The sequence below is a fragment of the Mirounga angustirostris genome, unplaced genomic scaffold, assembly GCF_029215605.1.
Source record: "Mirounga angustirostris isolate CCGP_5_RB_7025 unplaced genomic scaffold, mMirAng1.0.hap1 SCAF_2, whole genome shotgun sequence".
In the NCBI taxonomy this organism is placed as follows: Eukaryota; Metazoa; Chordata; class Mammalia; order Carnivora; family Phocidae; genus Mirounga; species Mirounga angustirostris.
The window spans coordinates 162,264,188-162,282,463 of record NW_026991710.1 but is presented as its reverse complement, the minus strand read 5'-3'; the positions used below and the strand labels follow the sequence as shown (position 1 = coordinate 162,282,463).

The following is an 18,276-nucleotide window of genomic DNA, read 5'->3' as shown; positions in this document are numbered from 1 at the left end:
ACTTATAAGGCCATCCTAACTACCAGGGCGAAAGAAGTAATGCTAAGTTGAAAAAGAGGCCCTAACACATAGGTGTGTGAAATGGAATAAACAACCATTTTCCATCGTTGAAACAGCTGCACAGACCTAATGAAAAGCAGTCTATTTCAAACAGTTATACTTTTAAGTATTGCTTTCTGCCCTTTACTCTTCACTCTTCTTTTACTCCTTTCAAGATAAATAGGCCTTTTTTTTTTTTTTCTGCTATTAGAAGATTTCCTTCTGAAAGGCACAGACTGTGTGTGAGAAGCACATCCATTCATATCCAGCCGAGGTAGTCAATGCTGCCTGGTCTGCCAGGCAAAGGGGAACCGGATCCGTGTGCCCCGCATCTCCCCACTGGGCATGGCCATGTGCCCACCACCCTCAGTGCACCATACTGGCCCTGTTCTTCTCCCAGCAGAAAGGACATGCTGTGTCTTCCAGGCAGCATTTCTGTTTGCTTCCTGACAGGAACCCAGCTTGAGGGCTGCAGAGAATGACTTGGACGTTGGGGAGACCACACTAATCACTAAGGCTGCTGCTTGGTCGGGTTACCTCAGAGCCTCTGTTTACTTCTTGAAGCCTGGAGGTGCCAGGGTGTGCTGTGGGAAGTCATGAAATGTGGTCTATGAAGTGCCTGGCACACTCATGCCCAGCACAGTATGGAGAAGTCGCTCTTGCCAGATCCCCAAGGAAGGTTTGTTGGGCTGAAGCACTGAACAAACTGTCTTTCACAGACTCAAATTCACTTCCTCCTCAAAAGCCTCAAAAGACCCCCTTAACTTTATTTTCAAGGTCCTCCGTGACATAGAACAACCCCCCCCCAATTTCCCATTGTAAACCGTGCTTTGCATGCACTCCATCATTTTGAGCCACATATCATATGCTCTAAACTTGCCACATCATGTCCCATTTCTGTGTTTTTCCTGTGGTTTCCTCCAGCTTTGAATGTATGACTCCCTAATCTTTACCTATTGTAATGCTGACCAACAAGGCCACCTCAGGTGGTGCTTCTTCCATGAGACCTCCCCAACAGCTCTGTCAGAATAATCTCTCTCGGGGCGCCTGGGTGGCTCAGTTGTCAAGCATCTGCCTTCGGCTCAGGTCGTGATCCCGGGGTCCTGGGATCAAGCCCCGCGTCGGGCTCCTTGCTCCACGGGAAGGCTGCTTCTCCCTCTCCCACTCCCCCTGTTTGTGTTCCCTCTCTCGCTGTGTATCTCTCTGCAAATAAATAAATAAAATCTTTGAAAAAAAAAAAAGAATACTCTCTTTCTACTTGTACCTCTATTCAATATTTATCACATTCTGTCTTGTATTACAGCTGTGTTTTTCTGTCTTCCCCATTAGATTACAAGCTTACTAAAGGCAAGAACTTGTCCATATACACATCATTTCTTCATTTAACAAGTATTTATTATGCTAGGCTCTGTTCTGGGGACTAGGTAGGGGGTGAAGAACAAGATCATGTGGTGCCTGCCCTGGTCCTGAGGGAAATAATTCAATTCAAATAATTAAGCAAATAAATAACTCTGTGATGACACACTGTGATATGTGCTATGAAACCTATTGCAGACACATCCGTAAGTAAGTAGATATTTTCTGAACTGCCCTCTCTTCCCTACTCTCATCTCACCTTGATCTTCAAAAGTCAAATGTTGATAATGCTCCTTACATGGCAGTTCATGCCCATTCTAATCTCCTTATCAAATGGGTGCTGGGCCACACCCTAAGTTCTCTTCCAAACACATTCTCTTTTCATTCCATATGGGAATTTTTCAAATCTTCAAGTTCTGGTTCCTTTTGGCTTAATAATTCCATCTTTAAATCATTTCTATCCTCTCCTATTTTACCGTAAGAAGTCAGGAGAAACCAAGTCACTTCTTCAACACTTTGCTTAGAAATCGCAGCAAAGCATCCAATTTCATGGGGCGCCTGGGTGGCTCAGTCAGTTAAGCGTCTGCCTTCCGTCAGGTCATGATCCCGAGGTCTTGGAATGGGGCCCCACATCAGGCTCCCTACTCAGCGAGGAGCTTGCTTCTCCATCTCCTCCCCACTCGTGCCCTCTCTCACGATCTCTGTCTCTCTCTCTCAAATAAATAAATAAATAAATAAATAAATAAATAAATAAATAAATCTTTAAAGCATCCAATTGCATCACTGGCAAGTTCTACCTTCCACAAAATACTAGAACACAAACACAGTTCAGCGGCATTCTTCACCATGGCCTCTTCTCCGTTGTCCAATAACATGTTCCTTACTTCCATCCCAGACCTCACCGGAACAGCCTGTATTGTCTGCATTTCTATCAGTATTCTGTACATGGTTATTTATGTATTTTCTAAGATGGAAACCTTTACAGCTCTCCTTTCCTTCCTGAGCTCCCACCACAGTCGTTTATAAACATTCCTGTATGTTAATTTCAGCTTTGTCTAACATGCGACTAAAACTCTTCCTGCCTCTACCTGTAACCTAGCTTCAGAGCTGCTTCCCCCTTTCTAGATACCTGTTGTAGCAGCATCCCATTTCTTGGTTTGAATTTCTGCCTTAGTCAATTCAGGCTGCTTTCACAAAATACCATAAACTGGGTGGCTTATCAACAATAGACACTTATTTCTCACTGTTCTGGAGTCTGGGAAATCCAAGCTCAAGGCGCCGGCCAATTCAGTGTCTGACGAGAGCTTCCGTGCAGTCGCACACTGCTGACTTCTTGGAGAAGGAACAGTCCCCTGGCCTCTTCTTTTAAGGACACTAACCTCACCAAAAGGGCTCCACCCTCATGACCTGATTACCTCCCAAAGGTATAATCCCATCATATTGGGATTAGGTTTAAACCTATAAATCCTGGGGGGGACGCTAACATTCAGTCCATAATAGCATTCATCTATTGACTCTCCCCAGTGTCCCCTCTTCTGAGCCCTGTAGCACTTTAGCCTCATTGCCTCTAAGGACGTTTACTTACTTGTGTCTGGATTCAGAGTTTTCCACGTAGGCAGCACCCCTACTGGATCTAAGCTGCTTCTGGGCACTGACTAGTGCATACTTAAGCTCTGCAGTCCTTGCCACACAGAAGATGCTCAACAATATTTGTTGAAATGGTGAATTTGTGTCCCTTCGTGGCAATGATATATATGCCACTGATGTTAGAAACCTCAACTGACACAAAAGAGAGGAAATAGAAGAAAGGAGGGAAAAATAAAACAAGACAAAATCAGAGAGGGAGACAGACCTCTTAAAAGAGACTCTTAACCATAGGAAACAAACTGAAGGTTTCTGGAGGGGTGGGGGGTGGGGGATGGGGTCACTGGGTGATGGGCATTAAGGAGGGCACATGGATGTAATGAGCACTAGGTGTTATATGCAACAGATGAATCACTGAACTCTACCATACTAACTATATGTTAATTAATTGAATTTAAATAGAATTAAATTAAAATAAAACCTCAATTGTTCAATCAATTTGTCTTATCTTAAAAGAAAGCATCAGAATTCAAATTCTCCTCCATAGTCCTAACATGGTAATTATTCAGTAACACTGAGTTAGGGCAGATATTTTTATATTTCACAAATAGAGGTTGAATCTGTGCTCCTGGTGAGGTATAGGGCTTGACCTGCAATCTGGTCAGGGCTCTGTTCTTTTTATCACTCTTCTCCAAAACAAAGCCTAGGCCTGCCTCCAGTGAACATCATTCCTTTGACCTGAAGCCCCTGTCGAGAATGATAGCAGAAGCCCAGAAATCCTAAAAACAAAGCAGGGAATCCGTTTTGGATAAGTATCCCCAAATATTATCTAGCCTTATTACATTCTAGACTTCTCCCTTCCTGTTACTTAAGGGATTACATCATGCCTTTCTTGGGAGAGAAATTGTGTTTAACACTGACCCAGGGGACTGGTTTGATTCTGGATCATTTTGCCATTGCGGGAGTTATGGAATTGAGCAAAAGATCAAACTCCCAAGGACTGAAGATCACTGTGTTTTCCCTTCAGAGTCTTCATGCAAGGACATTACTGGAGTAATGCAGTAGCATTATTACTGCAGGGTAGAGAGTGGATGCTCAATCGATATGGGTTTAGTAATTGTTTTTATTATTAAGACCTGATAAAACCTCCTTCACTTCTATTTAAACAGTGCCTCATGGTGCAAGTTGGTATGCCACACACACAGCTTTCCAAATTCACTGCTGAATTAGTCATAATTTGATAGCGTTTCAATTGAATTTATTGTCTGATATATCTAAAAAATTACCAATATGTGGTTCTGATCTGAGTATACAACTAAGCCAAATGTTTTACTTAGGGCAGAATTGTTGCAATACTAAAATATTTTGGATTTTTGAGACTGAGTCAGGAGTTAGCAAAAAGAAAATTTCTAAAGCTTATTGAAAACTTCTTTCTTTCCTTTCTTTTCTCTTTCTTTCACCACAGGAAGAATATGTGACTGGCATTAGAATAAATGTTGTTGGCAGAAAGTGCTAGAAAGGGAAGGATTACTGATGGCTGGAGTGTCTGGCAAAGGTGTCAGAAAGCTGGTAGAATCTATACAGGATCCCAGAAGGCAGTAGCGTTTGCACAGATGGGGAAGACAGAGAAGGGAAGGGGCTCAAGCAAGGGTCTAAGTGAAAACTTTGCATGGGGAGCAAACCTGCATGAGGGGGATCACATGGAAGAGCAGTGGGAGAAAAGTCGAGGAAAAGAGGGAAGGCACAGGCAAACCAGTGAGATTATCTTTATGTTGGAGACTGGTGACCACAGGTCATGGGCGTGACAGACTAGGGGTCTTAGAAGACCAATGTAGCAGCAGCTAGTAAAATCCGTTGAATGGGGATGGAGGGAGCACTGAAGGAACTGGCTTCCTTCAGTGGGTTGGAATGAGGACAGGGATGCACTGAGAGGCATTTGGCCCCTGTTTGGAGTAAGGGCCCAAGTGCTGGCTTTACCTCTTGTTAATGACCTTGGGCAAGGTGCTTCATCTCTCTGGGTCTCAGTTTCTTCATCCTGTGGCCTCTTGAGGACTAAACTGGGTAGCAAATGGGAAGTCTTTGGCACATGGTGGCACTAGATAAAATTACAGCTATTATGGAGTTCAATAGAAATGAGTCATTTCCTCTAATTAGTTATAAAAAGTGCACTTAGACGTAATCCCTATTCATCTAATCAAGCTTTTGTGAAGGCTGCTTCTGGCAAACTCACAACACTGTGAGGATGGCTTCACTGAGGAACAATCTGGAACAATTAGAGATTAAGTGAGGGAGGTGTAGACTTTGGCTCTGACCTGAGTCTCAGAACACCAACACCTCAAATTTCACTCACACCACAAACTGTCCCTATCCCATCCCACCCCACCCCCTCTGTAAGGTAGAGCCTGCTCCCTACCTGGCTGCAGACCCCCACCTTTGACTGTCTAGCGCTTCCATGTGGAAAAAGCTTCAGAAACCATGAACTAAAAGACAGTCATCTGGGCAGGACACAGAGCAGAGCATTTAAATTCCTTATGGCCATCGCTCTGGTCTGTTCAAGAACTTTTTCCATTTACTTCAAAAACAGTCAGCCTGTGTGATCAGATGCCAGGGTAGGCACATATCAACCTAAAATACAACGAGTCACTCAAATCACACCCACGTGTGTGGGGGGGTCAAGGTGGCAGGCAGTAAAAGAAATAGAAACAGGATGGAAATGGGAAAACTCCATCTGGTTCTTCCAAAAATAATCATCACAAGGGGGAATATCTGACATGGTGTCAACTCCTGAAGAAATGAACTGAGCTTGCTTTTTGGGGAGAGGCAATAAATGGTCACAGGGGAGTGGGTTTGAAGAAAGTAAGAGGAGGAGGAGTTGAGGGGACCATGTGCCCCTGATACCTGAAGAGGATGTGAGAAAAGTTTTTTTTTTCTTTTTTTTTCACCTCTCCAAATCTCAAGTGTTTGTCTGTAAAATAGAAAATAAAGTTGGTCCCTAAATAGATGCATTTGGAAGCAATGTGGCATCATGGAAAGATCATAGACTTTGGAGCCTGAAAGACCAGAGTCTGCATCCACTTCGTTGCTATGTCACTTTGGGAAAATAGTTGAACTTCTGCAGACTTCAGTGTCTGCTTTGAGACAGAGACTCTAACATTTACCTTGTTGTGAGGATAAGGATGGCTGTGTCAGGCATATAGTAGACATTCAGTAAATGGTAACTATCGACGTTGGCATTAACAGGTTCACTATTATGCAAATCTCCTTATATAAGCCACAACTGTGAGGTGAGGTGTATTTCTAACCAGTAGATAGAACATCCTGAAGAATCTTGAAGCCTTATTTGAAATGGCATGAATAGGAATGCTCAGTGCTTATTATTGGCATTGCTCGGACTCTCCTAGGTCATATCTTTCAGTTCAGTCCGTGTCCCTGCCCTAGACATACTCTCTCTGGCTGCTTCATGCCTCCTTAGCCATTCAGGTTTCATTTCTGCCCAACTCTTCCTCAGTCCCATGCCCCACCCTTACCTCTGCCCTGTTTCTCATTCTTTCTTGACTCAAGAATGCATTATCCAAACACATATAGTAGGAGAGGCTATAGTTACTACCTCCTTTCCTTCCTATTAGGCTGTTGATGACCAACAGGTCACAAACAAATTGGACACTGACTCCAGAAGTCTCCCAGTTTAATTGCCAAGGGCGGACCAGTGTTGATGCCACCTTCTGTGAGAATGAATGACTGTGGAGAGGTAGGTTGTGGCTCCTTTGACTTAAACTCTGAATACAATATTTCCAGGAATCCTTGGGATTCCCTGGAACGTGAACCTCTAACACTCGTTCTCTGGAATCACCACTCCTGGGAGAATTACTTATCTTCAACTCAGATGACAGATCTTGATTGTACCATTTTTGTACAATCTTGAATCATTTAAGCTCTTAAAAACACCAGGGAAACCACTTTAGAGAGGCTCCCTCATCAGCAAACATAACACATGAGTGGTGGGTAGGTCTTTCCTGGGAATCCAGGCTCTGGAGATTGGAAGTACAGACAGGCTGAACAAGCTGCATTGATTGGGTCCACCCATCCTAGTGAGGGGAAAGAGCCAGACCTGGATGAAAATCTCAAATTCCTGCCCTCCTGAACCACATTGCTCTAAGCAAGTCACTTCGTTTCCCTTATTTTCTGTTTTCTGCATTTATTTTATTTTATTTTATTTTATTTTATTTTATTTTATTTTATTTGAGAGAGAGAGAGAGAAAAAAAAAGGACAGGCAGAGGGAGAGGGAGAAGCAGACTCCCCGCTGAGCAGGGAGACCGAAGTGGGGCTCGACCCCAGGACCCTGGGATCATGACCTGAGCCAAAGGTAGACGCTTAACTGACTGAGCCACCCAGGCACCCCCCTTTTCTACATTTCTAAAAGCAGGATTCTGCTGCCTACTTCCTAAGGTTATCATAAGGTTTAAGTGAGAGAAGCAAGTGCTCTGATATCCCTTCCCAGTGCCCACTCCCCACTCCACCCTTGTTAAGATTCTAGAATGTTCTTTTTCTCTCTAAAAGTAATGAGAAGAAATCACTAGCAGAAATAGAGTATAATTTAAATGATCTGTTGTTTGCAGTAATACTTTATGAATCTTGAAGGTCAGTGGTGGTGGGAATCCACCTAGAATCCTTTCAGACAAAGAAATCTTGAGTTTTCAGAGAAATCAGAGACAATGATTTAGAGTTATTATTGATATTATAACAAAACCCATGCTGACTTAAAGACCTAATACGTGTTAATTTTTGTGTTTACAAAGTATTCTTACATAGATTATCCCATTTGACCTTCAAGATAATTCTGTAAGTCAGGAAAGGCAGAAATTTATTTTGCTCAGGTAAATGCACTGAATTTCAGAAACTTGCTGTGAGTCATAACTAATAAATGATCATACCAGGACTCAAGCATATGTGTCCAGACCCCAATTCACTGCTGACTCTTCCCTCATCCCAATTAATTCTTTAGCTCTTAGATATTTACCCATCACATTAGAAGCATGAAAACATGCCGTGTGATTGACCACCATGGATTAAATATATACATTTCATGCCACAACTCAAACCATTCCATTGGGTCAACCAGTTTTCTCTAGGCCTTAATAGTATGTGGTTATAAATTCTAAGAGTTGCTAACACTTATTGAGAAACCATTATGTGCCAGCTACTCTGCTAAGTAAGCCCTTTATATACACTTCTACCTGATCCTCTCAGCAACCCTATAAAGTAGATATTGTTACCTCATCTTAGAGAAGAAGAAACTAATAATCAGAGAGGTTAAGTAACTTGCTCAAGGTCACACAGCCACACAGTGGGTTCAGAGAAATGTCTGTCTGCCACTAAGCACATGCTCTCAATCACAGTGCTATTTACATCATAGCAGAAACCCATGTTTCTCTGGCTTGCCCCAACGTCTCATACAGGACTCCAGCCTCCTTTTGAGGTGGCCCCCAAATACTTAAAAGTGTCCTAAGGAGATGTCTTATGTGTGTCCTCCAAGTAAGTCCTGTCAGCCCTTCTGTCGACTCTTTAGTGGCATCTACCATTTCTTTACTCTTCTATTCCAAGCCCGCACAACCTAGAAATGAAATATTTGGCCACAGTCACTCCTGTGGTAGGCTTACAAATAGAAAGTTAGAAGAGAGAAGTGTCCTGAACACACCATCACTACCACCAGAGTTCTTTTGTACATCGTTTTATTTGGAGGCTGGAGTTGAAGTGAGACCTCTCATCTGATAGCTCTTTAAAACCCTGGCCCTTCTGCGGTTGTGGGAAAGAGGCAGCCGGCAATCAGTTCACTTCCCTGACCCATGCATTCCTCGACTGCAAAATGAAGGTGATGCTACCTCCTCATGGGATTGTGTTCTGCCTTGAATCACATAAGGTTTGCAAAGCACCTAGGGTAATGCTTGGCACCCACAGAGGCTAAAACAAAATGATGGTTTCTTCTCACCCAAATCCCTGTTCTGTACGAACACAGGGCTCCTGGCCTTCTCAGCGGTTAATCAGTGAACAAACTAGCATTTGTGGAGTGATTAGTGTCTGAGCAAAGTACTTTTATAGGAGAGTGGGTAAATCACGTAAGAGGACCGGCCATCACTCACACAGGACTTTTGTTCAAAAACAGTGTGATCAGATCAACATATCATTATTTCAATGGATGGGTCTAAGACTTGGACATAGTACTGTTTTGCCAAAGTTTTCTCTGTAATGGTGTTTGTTGTAAAGGAGTTATAGTGTCCCATGCCTGCCTCTGGCACATTTCTCAGTAGATGTACACGGAGTCCTTTGTCAGCTGTCTGGAAATGTGGGCAGAGCCGCCCCACCTTAGTTGTAAAGGTTGTGCGAAGATGTTTAAAAATAAAAATAAATGGAGAGCCCCAGCCACCCCTCCTGAGAACCTCCCAAGTCGCCCTGGCCAGCGGTGGTCAGCCAGGGCCATGGCCCTGCCTTACTCCAGGGGTGCTGCCAACGGAAGGGAGCAGCCAGGTGCCAGGGAGAGAGAGACAGCTCAGGCTCATGTGCTGCAGAGCAGCCTACTTTCTGGGCTCTGGGCTCAGTTTGTCTCCTAGCATAACATCCTGGTTCCCTTTCAGTCAAGTTCACATTGAGAAAGAAAAGTCCTTTCCCACCTCCTACTCCCTTCACTCCTCAGGGACAAGGCCATAGGACTCAGAATGTTATTTTCCACTGTGAGAGGTATTGAGCCTCTGAAAGTGAATTACTCAATGAATTTTCAGGTGGATTGCTGTAGTTCTCACAAGAGGCTGAAGTATTTCTCTAAAACAAACAAAAGCCCCGTGCATCTGGTTTGTCACCTGCATGTTTTTTCTTATTTTCTGTCTTTTTCCTATCTTTCTGTCTCTCTCTCTTTTTTCTCTTATCTCTTTTTCATCTTTATCTCATTATTTTTATTTATTTGTGTGTGTGTGATGCCAAGTATTTTGATGTGGGACTATGGGACTCCTGGGGAACTCCTAAATAAACACAGGATTTAAAGAGGAAATTCATTAAAATATTAAAGTTGTTTATAAGTGTGCATTATCAATGCAGGCAAGGGAGATTAAAAGTACACTTTGAAGTGTCCTGGAGGCTTCACGTATAAATCACAGTGTCTCACAAGTCAGACACCAAAGAAGAGGTGTAGCTAATACGGAATTCAGGATTAAACAATGAGACAAATAACTTCTGTGTTTTCATTTCAAATATGGGGAAGGGGACATTTAATTAAGAAAAAGGAATTCCATCAGACGCACCAAGGTGAGAGCAACGGAGTCTTGACTGTCCCCTCCCACCTCATTCCTAGATTGTGCTCCACCAGTCTGTCTGCTTTTATGATTTTATGAAGTGAGTGCTGAGTCCAGTCCCACAGCCAGCATTACCCCTGCTCCTTGAAGACTCCCCCTGAAGGTGTGTCGTTTTCTTCCTCAGGCTGTCAGTGGAACCATGGGGCCAAGTCATGTCTGGCCACAGCTGCTGGCATTTGCATCCCTGGGCACGGAGGTCTGAAACTCGACCCTGGCAAGAGCCAGCCCTACCCCCTTGGAGGAAATGGCTGAACAGCCTGAGCAACAGCAGATGAAAACTTCCTTCCTCTTCATCCAGCTGCAGGCCCCCCCTGCCCGAGCTCTCCCCTCCCTGTCTCCAGCTGAGGCAGCCTGGACAGCAGCCCCAGGGGGCCCGGAGGAGGGACACATTTTCCCAAGTCCCAGGACTGGCTTCTTGGCAGGCCAGGACCTCAGGCGCACACAGGGCTCAGCTGCTCCTCCCTCGTGCCTGCCGCAGAAGGGGGCCTCTGGGACAGAGGAACCAGCTGCTTTCAGTTGCTCTGCTCTGAAGGAGGAGGAGAGAGAAGAAACACCCCAGGATCTGGATGTAAGGAGGGGTGGCGTTTGCAGATCCCTACGTCACAGGCCTTCCCTGGCCCCTGCCTCCAGGAAATTTGGACGACAGCAGCCCCTGTCATGCAGCCTTCCTAGCCCAGCTCCCGTAATGAGTGATGAAAGCAGCAATCCCTCCATGGGCTGGGAGCACTGGCCAGCCATCACTGCCCCCCAGGACCTGGAGAGCACGGCCCCTCGGTCTTGGGATGCCTTGGGATGTTCAATTCCACAGGCCAACCTGGCTCACACCACTGACAGGGGTGAAAGCGCTATGCTGAGGAAAGATGTTGCCACCTGCCAGGCACCCCCGAAGAGCTGTGAAGCGGACATTGGCACCGCAGCGCGAGCTAGGAGAGCCAGGCTCTACAGATACTGTCCGCGCATTCAGACCAGCCAGAGCTGCCCGGCCCTGCCTGCCCCTCTGCCTCTCAAGGTAAGAAAGTGCGCGTGGCTGAATCCCCAGACTCCAGCTGTTCCCCTAGGAGAGGACTAGAGAGTGGAGACAGATGAGCCCACTAGGGTTCCCAGTTCCTCACACTTGGGTGTCCCCTCCACTGTGGATGGGGTGCACCTCAATAACACGGGTACTCACCAGCCACAGTCCCCTGGGGCCTGGGCCTGGATTTTGCTCCATGTTCTGCCACCTTCCCCGCCATTAGCAACATCTTGTTTGGAAGGAGAGAGTGAATAACTGTTTCCCAAGATTTCTGCCAAAGATAGGAGAAGAAAAGTTAGGCGAGGAAGTACATACTTTTAGGGGAAGACAAGAGGAAGGACAAAGGAGATACATAGACCTATATTGAGCCCTATGCTGTGCCAGCCATTTATACTAGATGTCTTGTTATATCCCATTTATCCTCATAACCACCCTGAAGAATAGAAGCCCATATCCCCAATTCCAGATAGGGGGACTGAGAAGTGACTAGGCAAAATCCTCTTCCTTCCAAAAAGAAAAGGGCAGAAACAAAACCTGTTCTCCAGAATGGGCTGTGGGAACTTTGGGGAGGCTTCAGTGAATTTTGTGGAGGTTTTCAGAACTGGGGTACAGCTTGGAACTCAGACACATCTTTACATGCTTGACCTTCTAAGGCCCACATCTACTTCCCATCACCCTCCCCCGCCCCAAGAGGATATATAGCCCTGGGTGTCAGCCTCCCAGCCTCCATTTCCCAGCAGGAAGGGAAGGGTTAGGTAATTTTGTGTGATCCTCAGGGTCTCTTCCAGCTCTTATGGGCTATATCTCTAATCACGGCCATGCTGACTCTTTGGTATTAACATCTTTTTCTCTGCAACTCTGACTCCACCTCCTCATCATGCTGGTGCTCTCTCCACCCAGTTCAGGTATATGGTTCCCAAAATGGGTGGACAAAATAAAAAATTATGCTTTTATTTTCCCTTTCCTCACAGCATGGACAATTTGCTATACTTTGCACATATACAGGTGACAGCAGTGAGGGTGAGGCAGAGTGTGTGTGTGTGTGTGTGTGTGTGTGTTGGCGCTGCTGGGATGAGATAGAAGACTAGGGATTCTTGTTGGGATATGTGGAAGGTTGACATGGAGGGGACTCTCAGGGACCTCACAGGAGAAATGGATGAAATTCACAACATCAGAAAATGGGTCTTCCATGGGCTTGGAAGTGATGTGGCTTCATCTACATTCTGTGGCTGTCTCCTACATGCTTCTACACACCATCCTTCCTTTCCCTTTCCCCTTTTCACAGGGAGCCTGTATAGTCACAGTTAAGAAAGGATGAGCCCAAGTTCTATTCAGGGGAACTCCTGGAAGAAGAGAGATGCTAGCATGCTTCCTTAAGAAATAGTTTACATTCCTTCCTAGTTCTTGTATCACTCATTTCCTACAGGGATTTAAAAGGAATGACATAGCCGTGCGTCAGAGCCCCATCTCTCTATGTGGGATCACACAGTAGTTGTTTATGTACTTTAATGCTGGTCTGATAACTTGAAAACTCCATCTTTTCCTACTCTCCCCTCCTGTCTTCCAGATATAAGCCAAAGCCTCAGAACTGTTGCCATTTCTCTAGGGAGAGGCACCTTGGGAGTTGGTCCAAGTGGATAGATTTCTGCCTTGTCTGCCTCATGTAGTCACTTTTGCTAATGGGTTCTCAGATATCTGCCCCCATCTAAAGTAGGGATTGCAAGATTCCAGACTAAAAACTTGGATTTGTATATGAAAGTGTTGGTCCAGTGAAAGGGACTCTCAGTAGCCCGGTCTTAAAGGAGAGAAGAAGAGAGGCAAATCAGTGGAACATCTGGGCAGGACCAGGGAATACATGCTCCATGTAGGGTGGGACTCAAGGTGGTTAGGAAGCCAGGCTAAAAAAATTAACCTTGAGTTTGCTGGTCAGATGTTGTGATTTCTCCACCACAGGAAGGTGAGTTGGGAAATTAGCACCCTCAGACCCCAAGTCCTTTAAATGCCTTATGGCTATTATTAACCAGGTGACCCCTGCCTGGTCTTTTGTGTTAGAGAAAGGAGAAATTAACAGAGATAGATTTTCCATCTGTGCAGTCCTGAGCAGATTAAAGTGTCTGGATTTGATAGATTAGCGTATGAGAATTCTCCAGTCTTCTCATGCTTCTTGTAGCTGTATAAGTCACAGCAAAGTGGCAGAAGGGTGATTAGAAATATCTTCTTATCACCTATGAATGGAAAGCCCCTGATTACCCATAGTGGAAATTTTCACTTGATGTACTCATGAAAAATGTGATCGATTATATTTGTTAAAGTGAAATGCTGGTTATATAGAAGCAAAGCCTACATATACTACATGTGTATGATAGGATTGAGGTTCTTGTATCAACTTTCCAAGCAGAAAAATCTGGATCATAAGTGTAAACTCTCTTCTTCGCAGTGCTCCAGATGGCTAAATTTAACCTCTCACAGTTGAAACAAATGGGCTCCAATGTGAAAATTGTTGACTTAAATCCTTCCAAGTTAGCATAGGGAATAAGCACAGCAAATCAAATCAAATCAGTTGGTTCCTAATTTATAGTAAAAACAATTATAGCACTCAGTGACCAACACAGGGCTTCCAACGCACTATTTCCTCTTATTAAAACCTCAAAACTCGGGCACCTGGGTGGCTCAGATGGTTAAGCGTCTGCCTTCGGCTCAGGTCATGATCTCAGGGTCCTGGGATCGAGTCCCGCATCAGGCTTCCTGCTCCTTGGGAGCCTGCTTCTCCCTCTGCCTCTCTCTCTCTCTCTGTCTCTCATGAATAAATAAATAAAATCTTTAAAAAACAACAACAACAAAAAAAAAACCCTCAAAACTCCATGAGGATATACGTTATTATCATCCCCCTTTCATGGATGAGGAGACAAGAACCTTAGGGATGGTCAGCAACTTGCTGGGTTCTATGACTAGGACGTGGCAGCTCAGGACAGAACTCTAGTTATCCACTCAGAAGCCAGAGTTATTTCAGCCTTCTCCGAGTGTCTTCTAAGAGGGTGATTTCCTTGGAAGGCAATCCACTACTTCCTAGAACCTGGGATACTATTCTCCTACTTTCTCTGGTGGGAAGGATGGGACAAGGACCCTCAGGTCTAGTGACTAGCCTTGTATGAAGAGGCACTGCTTTCTAGAAGCAGTGAAGGCCTGGGTTTGGAGGACGTCGAGTTCCAGCTCCTGGCAATGCCAACTGAGGGCTATAACATTCCTGTGGTGAGTCTGTCAGTGTGAATCAGAAAATGTTCCATGGTCTGAGGCCAGAGCCTGACTTAACAATTTCTTGGACCCCATGTTCTGCTGCCTCTCTGTGGGAACGAGAGGAACTGTCGATGTGTGGCTTGAATTTGGGGCTAAAGATACAAAGACCATACAAAGATAAAGAAAATAGACACAACACAAGAGAGGGGAAAAAAGCTTTCTCTATAATCATTTTGGGAAATTTCCAATTTTTTAAAAACTAGGTCTTCATATCTTATGTATTTTATGTTTTGAAATAACAATGACTTTTGGTAAATAAATGACAGAAAATCTTCCCCAAATACCATTTTTATAAACCCCACAAAATTTTCACCTTATAGCTTTATATTTCCCAGAATTTTTACCTCTCTTTATTGGTCTTCCTTTTTCTCTTCCTCTGACATCTCAAAAGCAATCACCTTTTTGAGTTTTTATCACCAGCTTCCAGGAATGTTCAGGTTTAGAAGATAAGGTGGAGAATGAGCAGGCAGACAAGGAGTCCATGGGAGGTTTATGTGGGAGGGAGACAGGGAAGGGTAGTTCTTTTTTAAGGTAGTGAAGGGAAGTGCAGGTCTATTGTCCTGTAGGCAGGCCTTGTCAAGCAGACTAAAAAAAATAGTTTTAACTTTCTATGTCTTGGATTATTTTGCCTTAAAATAAGACCAATGTGTGACATATAAGTCTGTAAAGGGCATTAGATTTTTTAAAGGTTATTTATTTATTTATTTGAGAGAGAGAGAGAGAGCACACAAGAGCAAGCACGCAAGCAGGGGGGAGGGGCAGAGGGAGAAGGAGACGCAGGCTCCCCCCTGAGCAGGGAGCCCAACTTGGGACTCGATCCCTGGACCCTGAGATCATGACCTGAGTTGAAGGCAGACCCTTAACCAACTGAGCCACCCAGGCACCCCAAAGTGTATTAAATTTTTGATGGAAAGCTTTTATTTAAAGTTCTCTGGCACTGGAATTTAAGAGATGAAAATGAAGCTCTGGTTTTGGCAACTAACTAGTTAAGTGGCCCCTGACAACTCACTGAACAAAGCTAGGTTATTACATTTGTTCTCTGAGGTCTTTCCAGTTCTGACACTCTACATATAAAGTATGAATCTATGAGTCCAGAAAGGGAATGGAACTGTTTGATGAAATGAAAGTATTAAAACAATCAGCTTGGGGGCACCTGGGTGGCTCAGTCAGTTAAGCATCTGCCTTTGGCTCAGGTCATGATCCCAGGGTCCTGGGATCGAGCCCGCATTGGGCTCTCTGCTCAGTGGGGAGCCTGCTTCTCCTTCTCCTTCTGTCTGCCTCTCTCCCTACTTACGCTCTCTCTCTCTGTCAAATAAATAAATAAAATCTTAAAAAAAAATCAGCTTGTCTCTAAAGATCAATGATTTTGTCAAATGACCTCACTGCAAGGAAGATACCTAGTGCCTCTCTCTGGGAGATCTGGGACTTCAGTGGGCTCCAGGGTGGTTATACACACGGTAGCACAGTGCCTGGCACTTAACAGTTAGGTGAATGAGTGAATGAATGAAGGAATGAACCTTTGAAAGGCTGATTAACCTTCAGTGAGATGAAAGAGTCAGTGCCTTGGGGCACCTGGGTGGCTCAGTAAAGCATCCGCCTCCGGCTTGGTCACAATCCCAGAACCCTGGAGTCCCACGTGGGGCTCCCTGCTCTGCGGGAAGCCTGCTTCTCCCTCTCCCACTCCCCCTGCTTGTGTTCCCTCTCTCGCTGTGTCTCTGTCAAATAAATAAATAAAATCTTAAAAAAAAAAAAGGAAAAAAAAAGAGTCAGTGCCTTTTTTGATCATAAAACAAATCTCACCATGGAATTTTAGGGACCGAATTCCCAGCTGTCGGTCCCCTAATGATTGATATTTCCTTCTCTGACCAGATTCCAGGTGAATTAAATTCCCTTCTGGTGTTGAATACTGACCCTCCAGGGTATACTTAACCCGCCCCTGGCAAAGGTCATTTATCTTATCTAGGGTAGATACTTAATTACCCAAGTCTGTTTGTTTTCTGGCCTGTGGTAAGTTTAGAAACTGTTCTGCACATAAAATGGTATTCTAGATAATTCTACCCTTAAATTAATCCTTCCTGGTGAGCAGTTTAGAATTTAAAAAAAGAAATTAGAACAAAGAGAGAGCTTGCACAAATGCCCATATAGTAATTTTAACAGCAATATAGATACATGTGCAATGCTGTCCCTTTTAAAAGATTTTGGTACTTAGGAGACAGTACTGATTGGATTGAAAAGCTTATCTTTAGTCTATTTTATACTGCATTGGTTTTGACACAGATGTCTTGATTTAGTACTTGAATAAATGAAGTCTGAGATAGCAGAATGGGTTTCAATTCTTTTTTATCTTGTGATTTGCCTTGGTGTTCCCATGACAACGTTTTCTCGCTCTTTTTCTCTCCTTACCCTTTCGTTTCACATTCAAACACAGAAGTCCTGTGGATCATTGTACAAGTGCTACCCTCGCGGAACTACGTGCGCGGCGGCATCTTGATCGCGGGAAGAGGGCAGAGAGCACGTTATGGTTGGGTGTCCCGGTGACACACAGAAAAGCAATTGGAATGGGAGCTGGGACACAGGGACTCTGGCCCTCTCTTTGATTTAAGTTAGCTAAGGAAGGACAAGTCTTTTCATTCTGGGTCTTAACACCTTGTCTATAATGTGAAAAGATTAGACTGCTTTCCTCCCATCTAGTCTATGATTCTAAGTTCTTGCCAATCCATTTGTGCCTACTTTAAAATTCAACCAAAACTACAGCTTTTGATGACAAATCTCTAAAAGTCCATCATATTTAGAATTTACTATGAGTTGGAAAACTCCTTTATTGGTGAAATTAGATGTCTCTTCACTATCCAGAGGATAAACAAGAACTAAATACTTTTTTTAAAAAAGATTTATTTATTTTTAGAGAGAGAGTGCAAGCCGGGGAGGGGCAGAAAGAGAGGGAGAGAGAGAATAGGAGGCAGACCCCCTGCTGAGTGCAGAGCCCAATGCCAGGCTCCATCTCATGACCCTGAGATCATGACCTGAGCCAAAACCAAGGGTTGGATGCTCAACAAACTGAGCCACCCAGACGCCCCAGAACTAAATACATCTTAAAACACTTTACACCGGTGCCTGGGTGGCTCAGTTGTTAAGCGGCTGCCTTCAGCTCGGGTCATGATCCCAGGGTCCTGGGATGGAGCCCTGCATTGGGCTCCCTGCTCAATGGGAAGCCTGCTTCTCCCTCTCCCACTCCCCCTGCTTTTGTTCCTTCTCTCGCTTTGTCTCTCTCTGTCAAATAAATAAATAAAATCTTAAAAAAAAAAAACCAAACACTTTACCCCAAGTGTTAATAGTTGTTTTTTTTTTTTTAAATATTTTATTTATTTGACAGAGAGAGAGATAGCGAGAGCAGGAACACAAGCAGGGGGAGTGGGAGAGGGAGAAGCAGGCTTCCCACTGAGCAGGGAGCCCGATGTGGGACTCGATCCCGGGACTTCGGGATCATGACCTGAGCCGAAGGCAGACGCTTAATGACTGAGCCACCCAGGCGCCTGTGTTAATAGTTTTTATAAAATGTTAGTAGCATTAGTCAAGTATTAGAGAAATTTGGACAAAGAGACTAAAGTTGACTGTTTTTTATAACTATACAAAAAGGAGTTTTGTTATTC

General features: G+C 44.3%; 1 protein-coding gene across 3 annotated transcripts in view; it reads left to right on the top strand.

Moving 5' to 3' along the window:
• PSD3 (pleckstrin and Sec7 domain containing 3) overlaps positions 1 to 18,276 on the top strand; it is a 575,226-nt gene that overhangs the window by 113,213 nt on the left and 443,737 nt on the right. For 2 of the 3 annotated variants that reach the window (XM_064585443.1, XM_064585442.1), the window contains one exon: positions 10,445 to 11,329. In XM_064585443.1, the coding sequence (XP_064441513.1) occupies positions 10,565 to 11,329 (765 nt within the window). In that variant the 5' untranslated portion in view covers positions 10,445 to 10,564. Of the gene's footprint in view, positions 1 to 6,579; positions 6,728 to 10,444; positions 11,330 to 18,276 lie in introns of those variants that run through there. The other variant, XM_064585444.1, reaches the window with a different exon arrangement.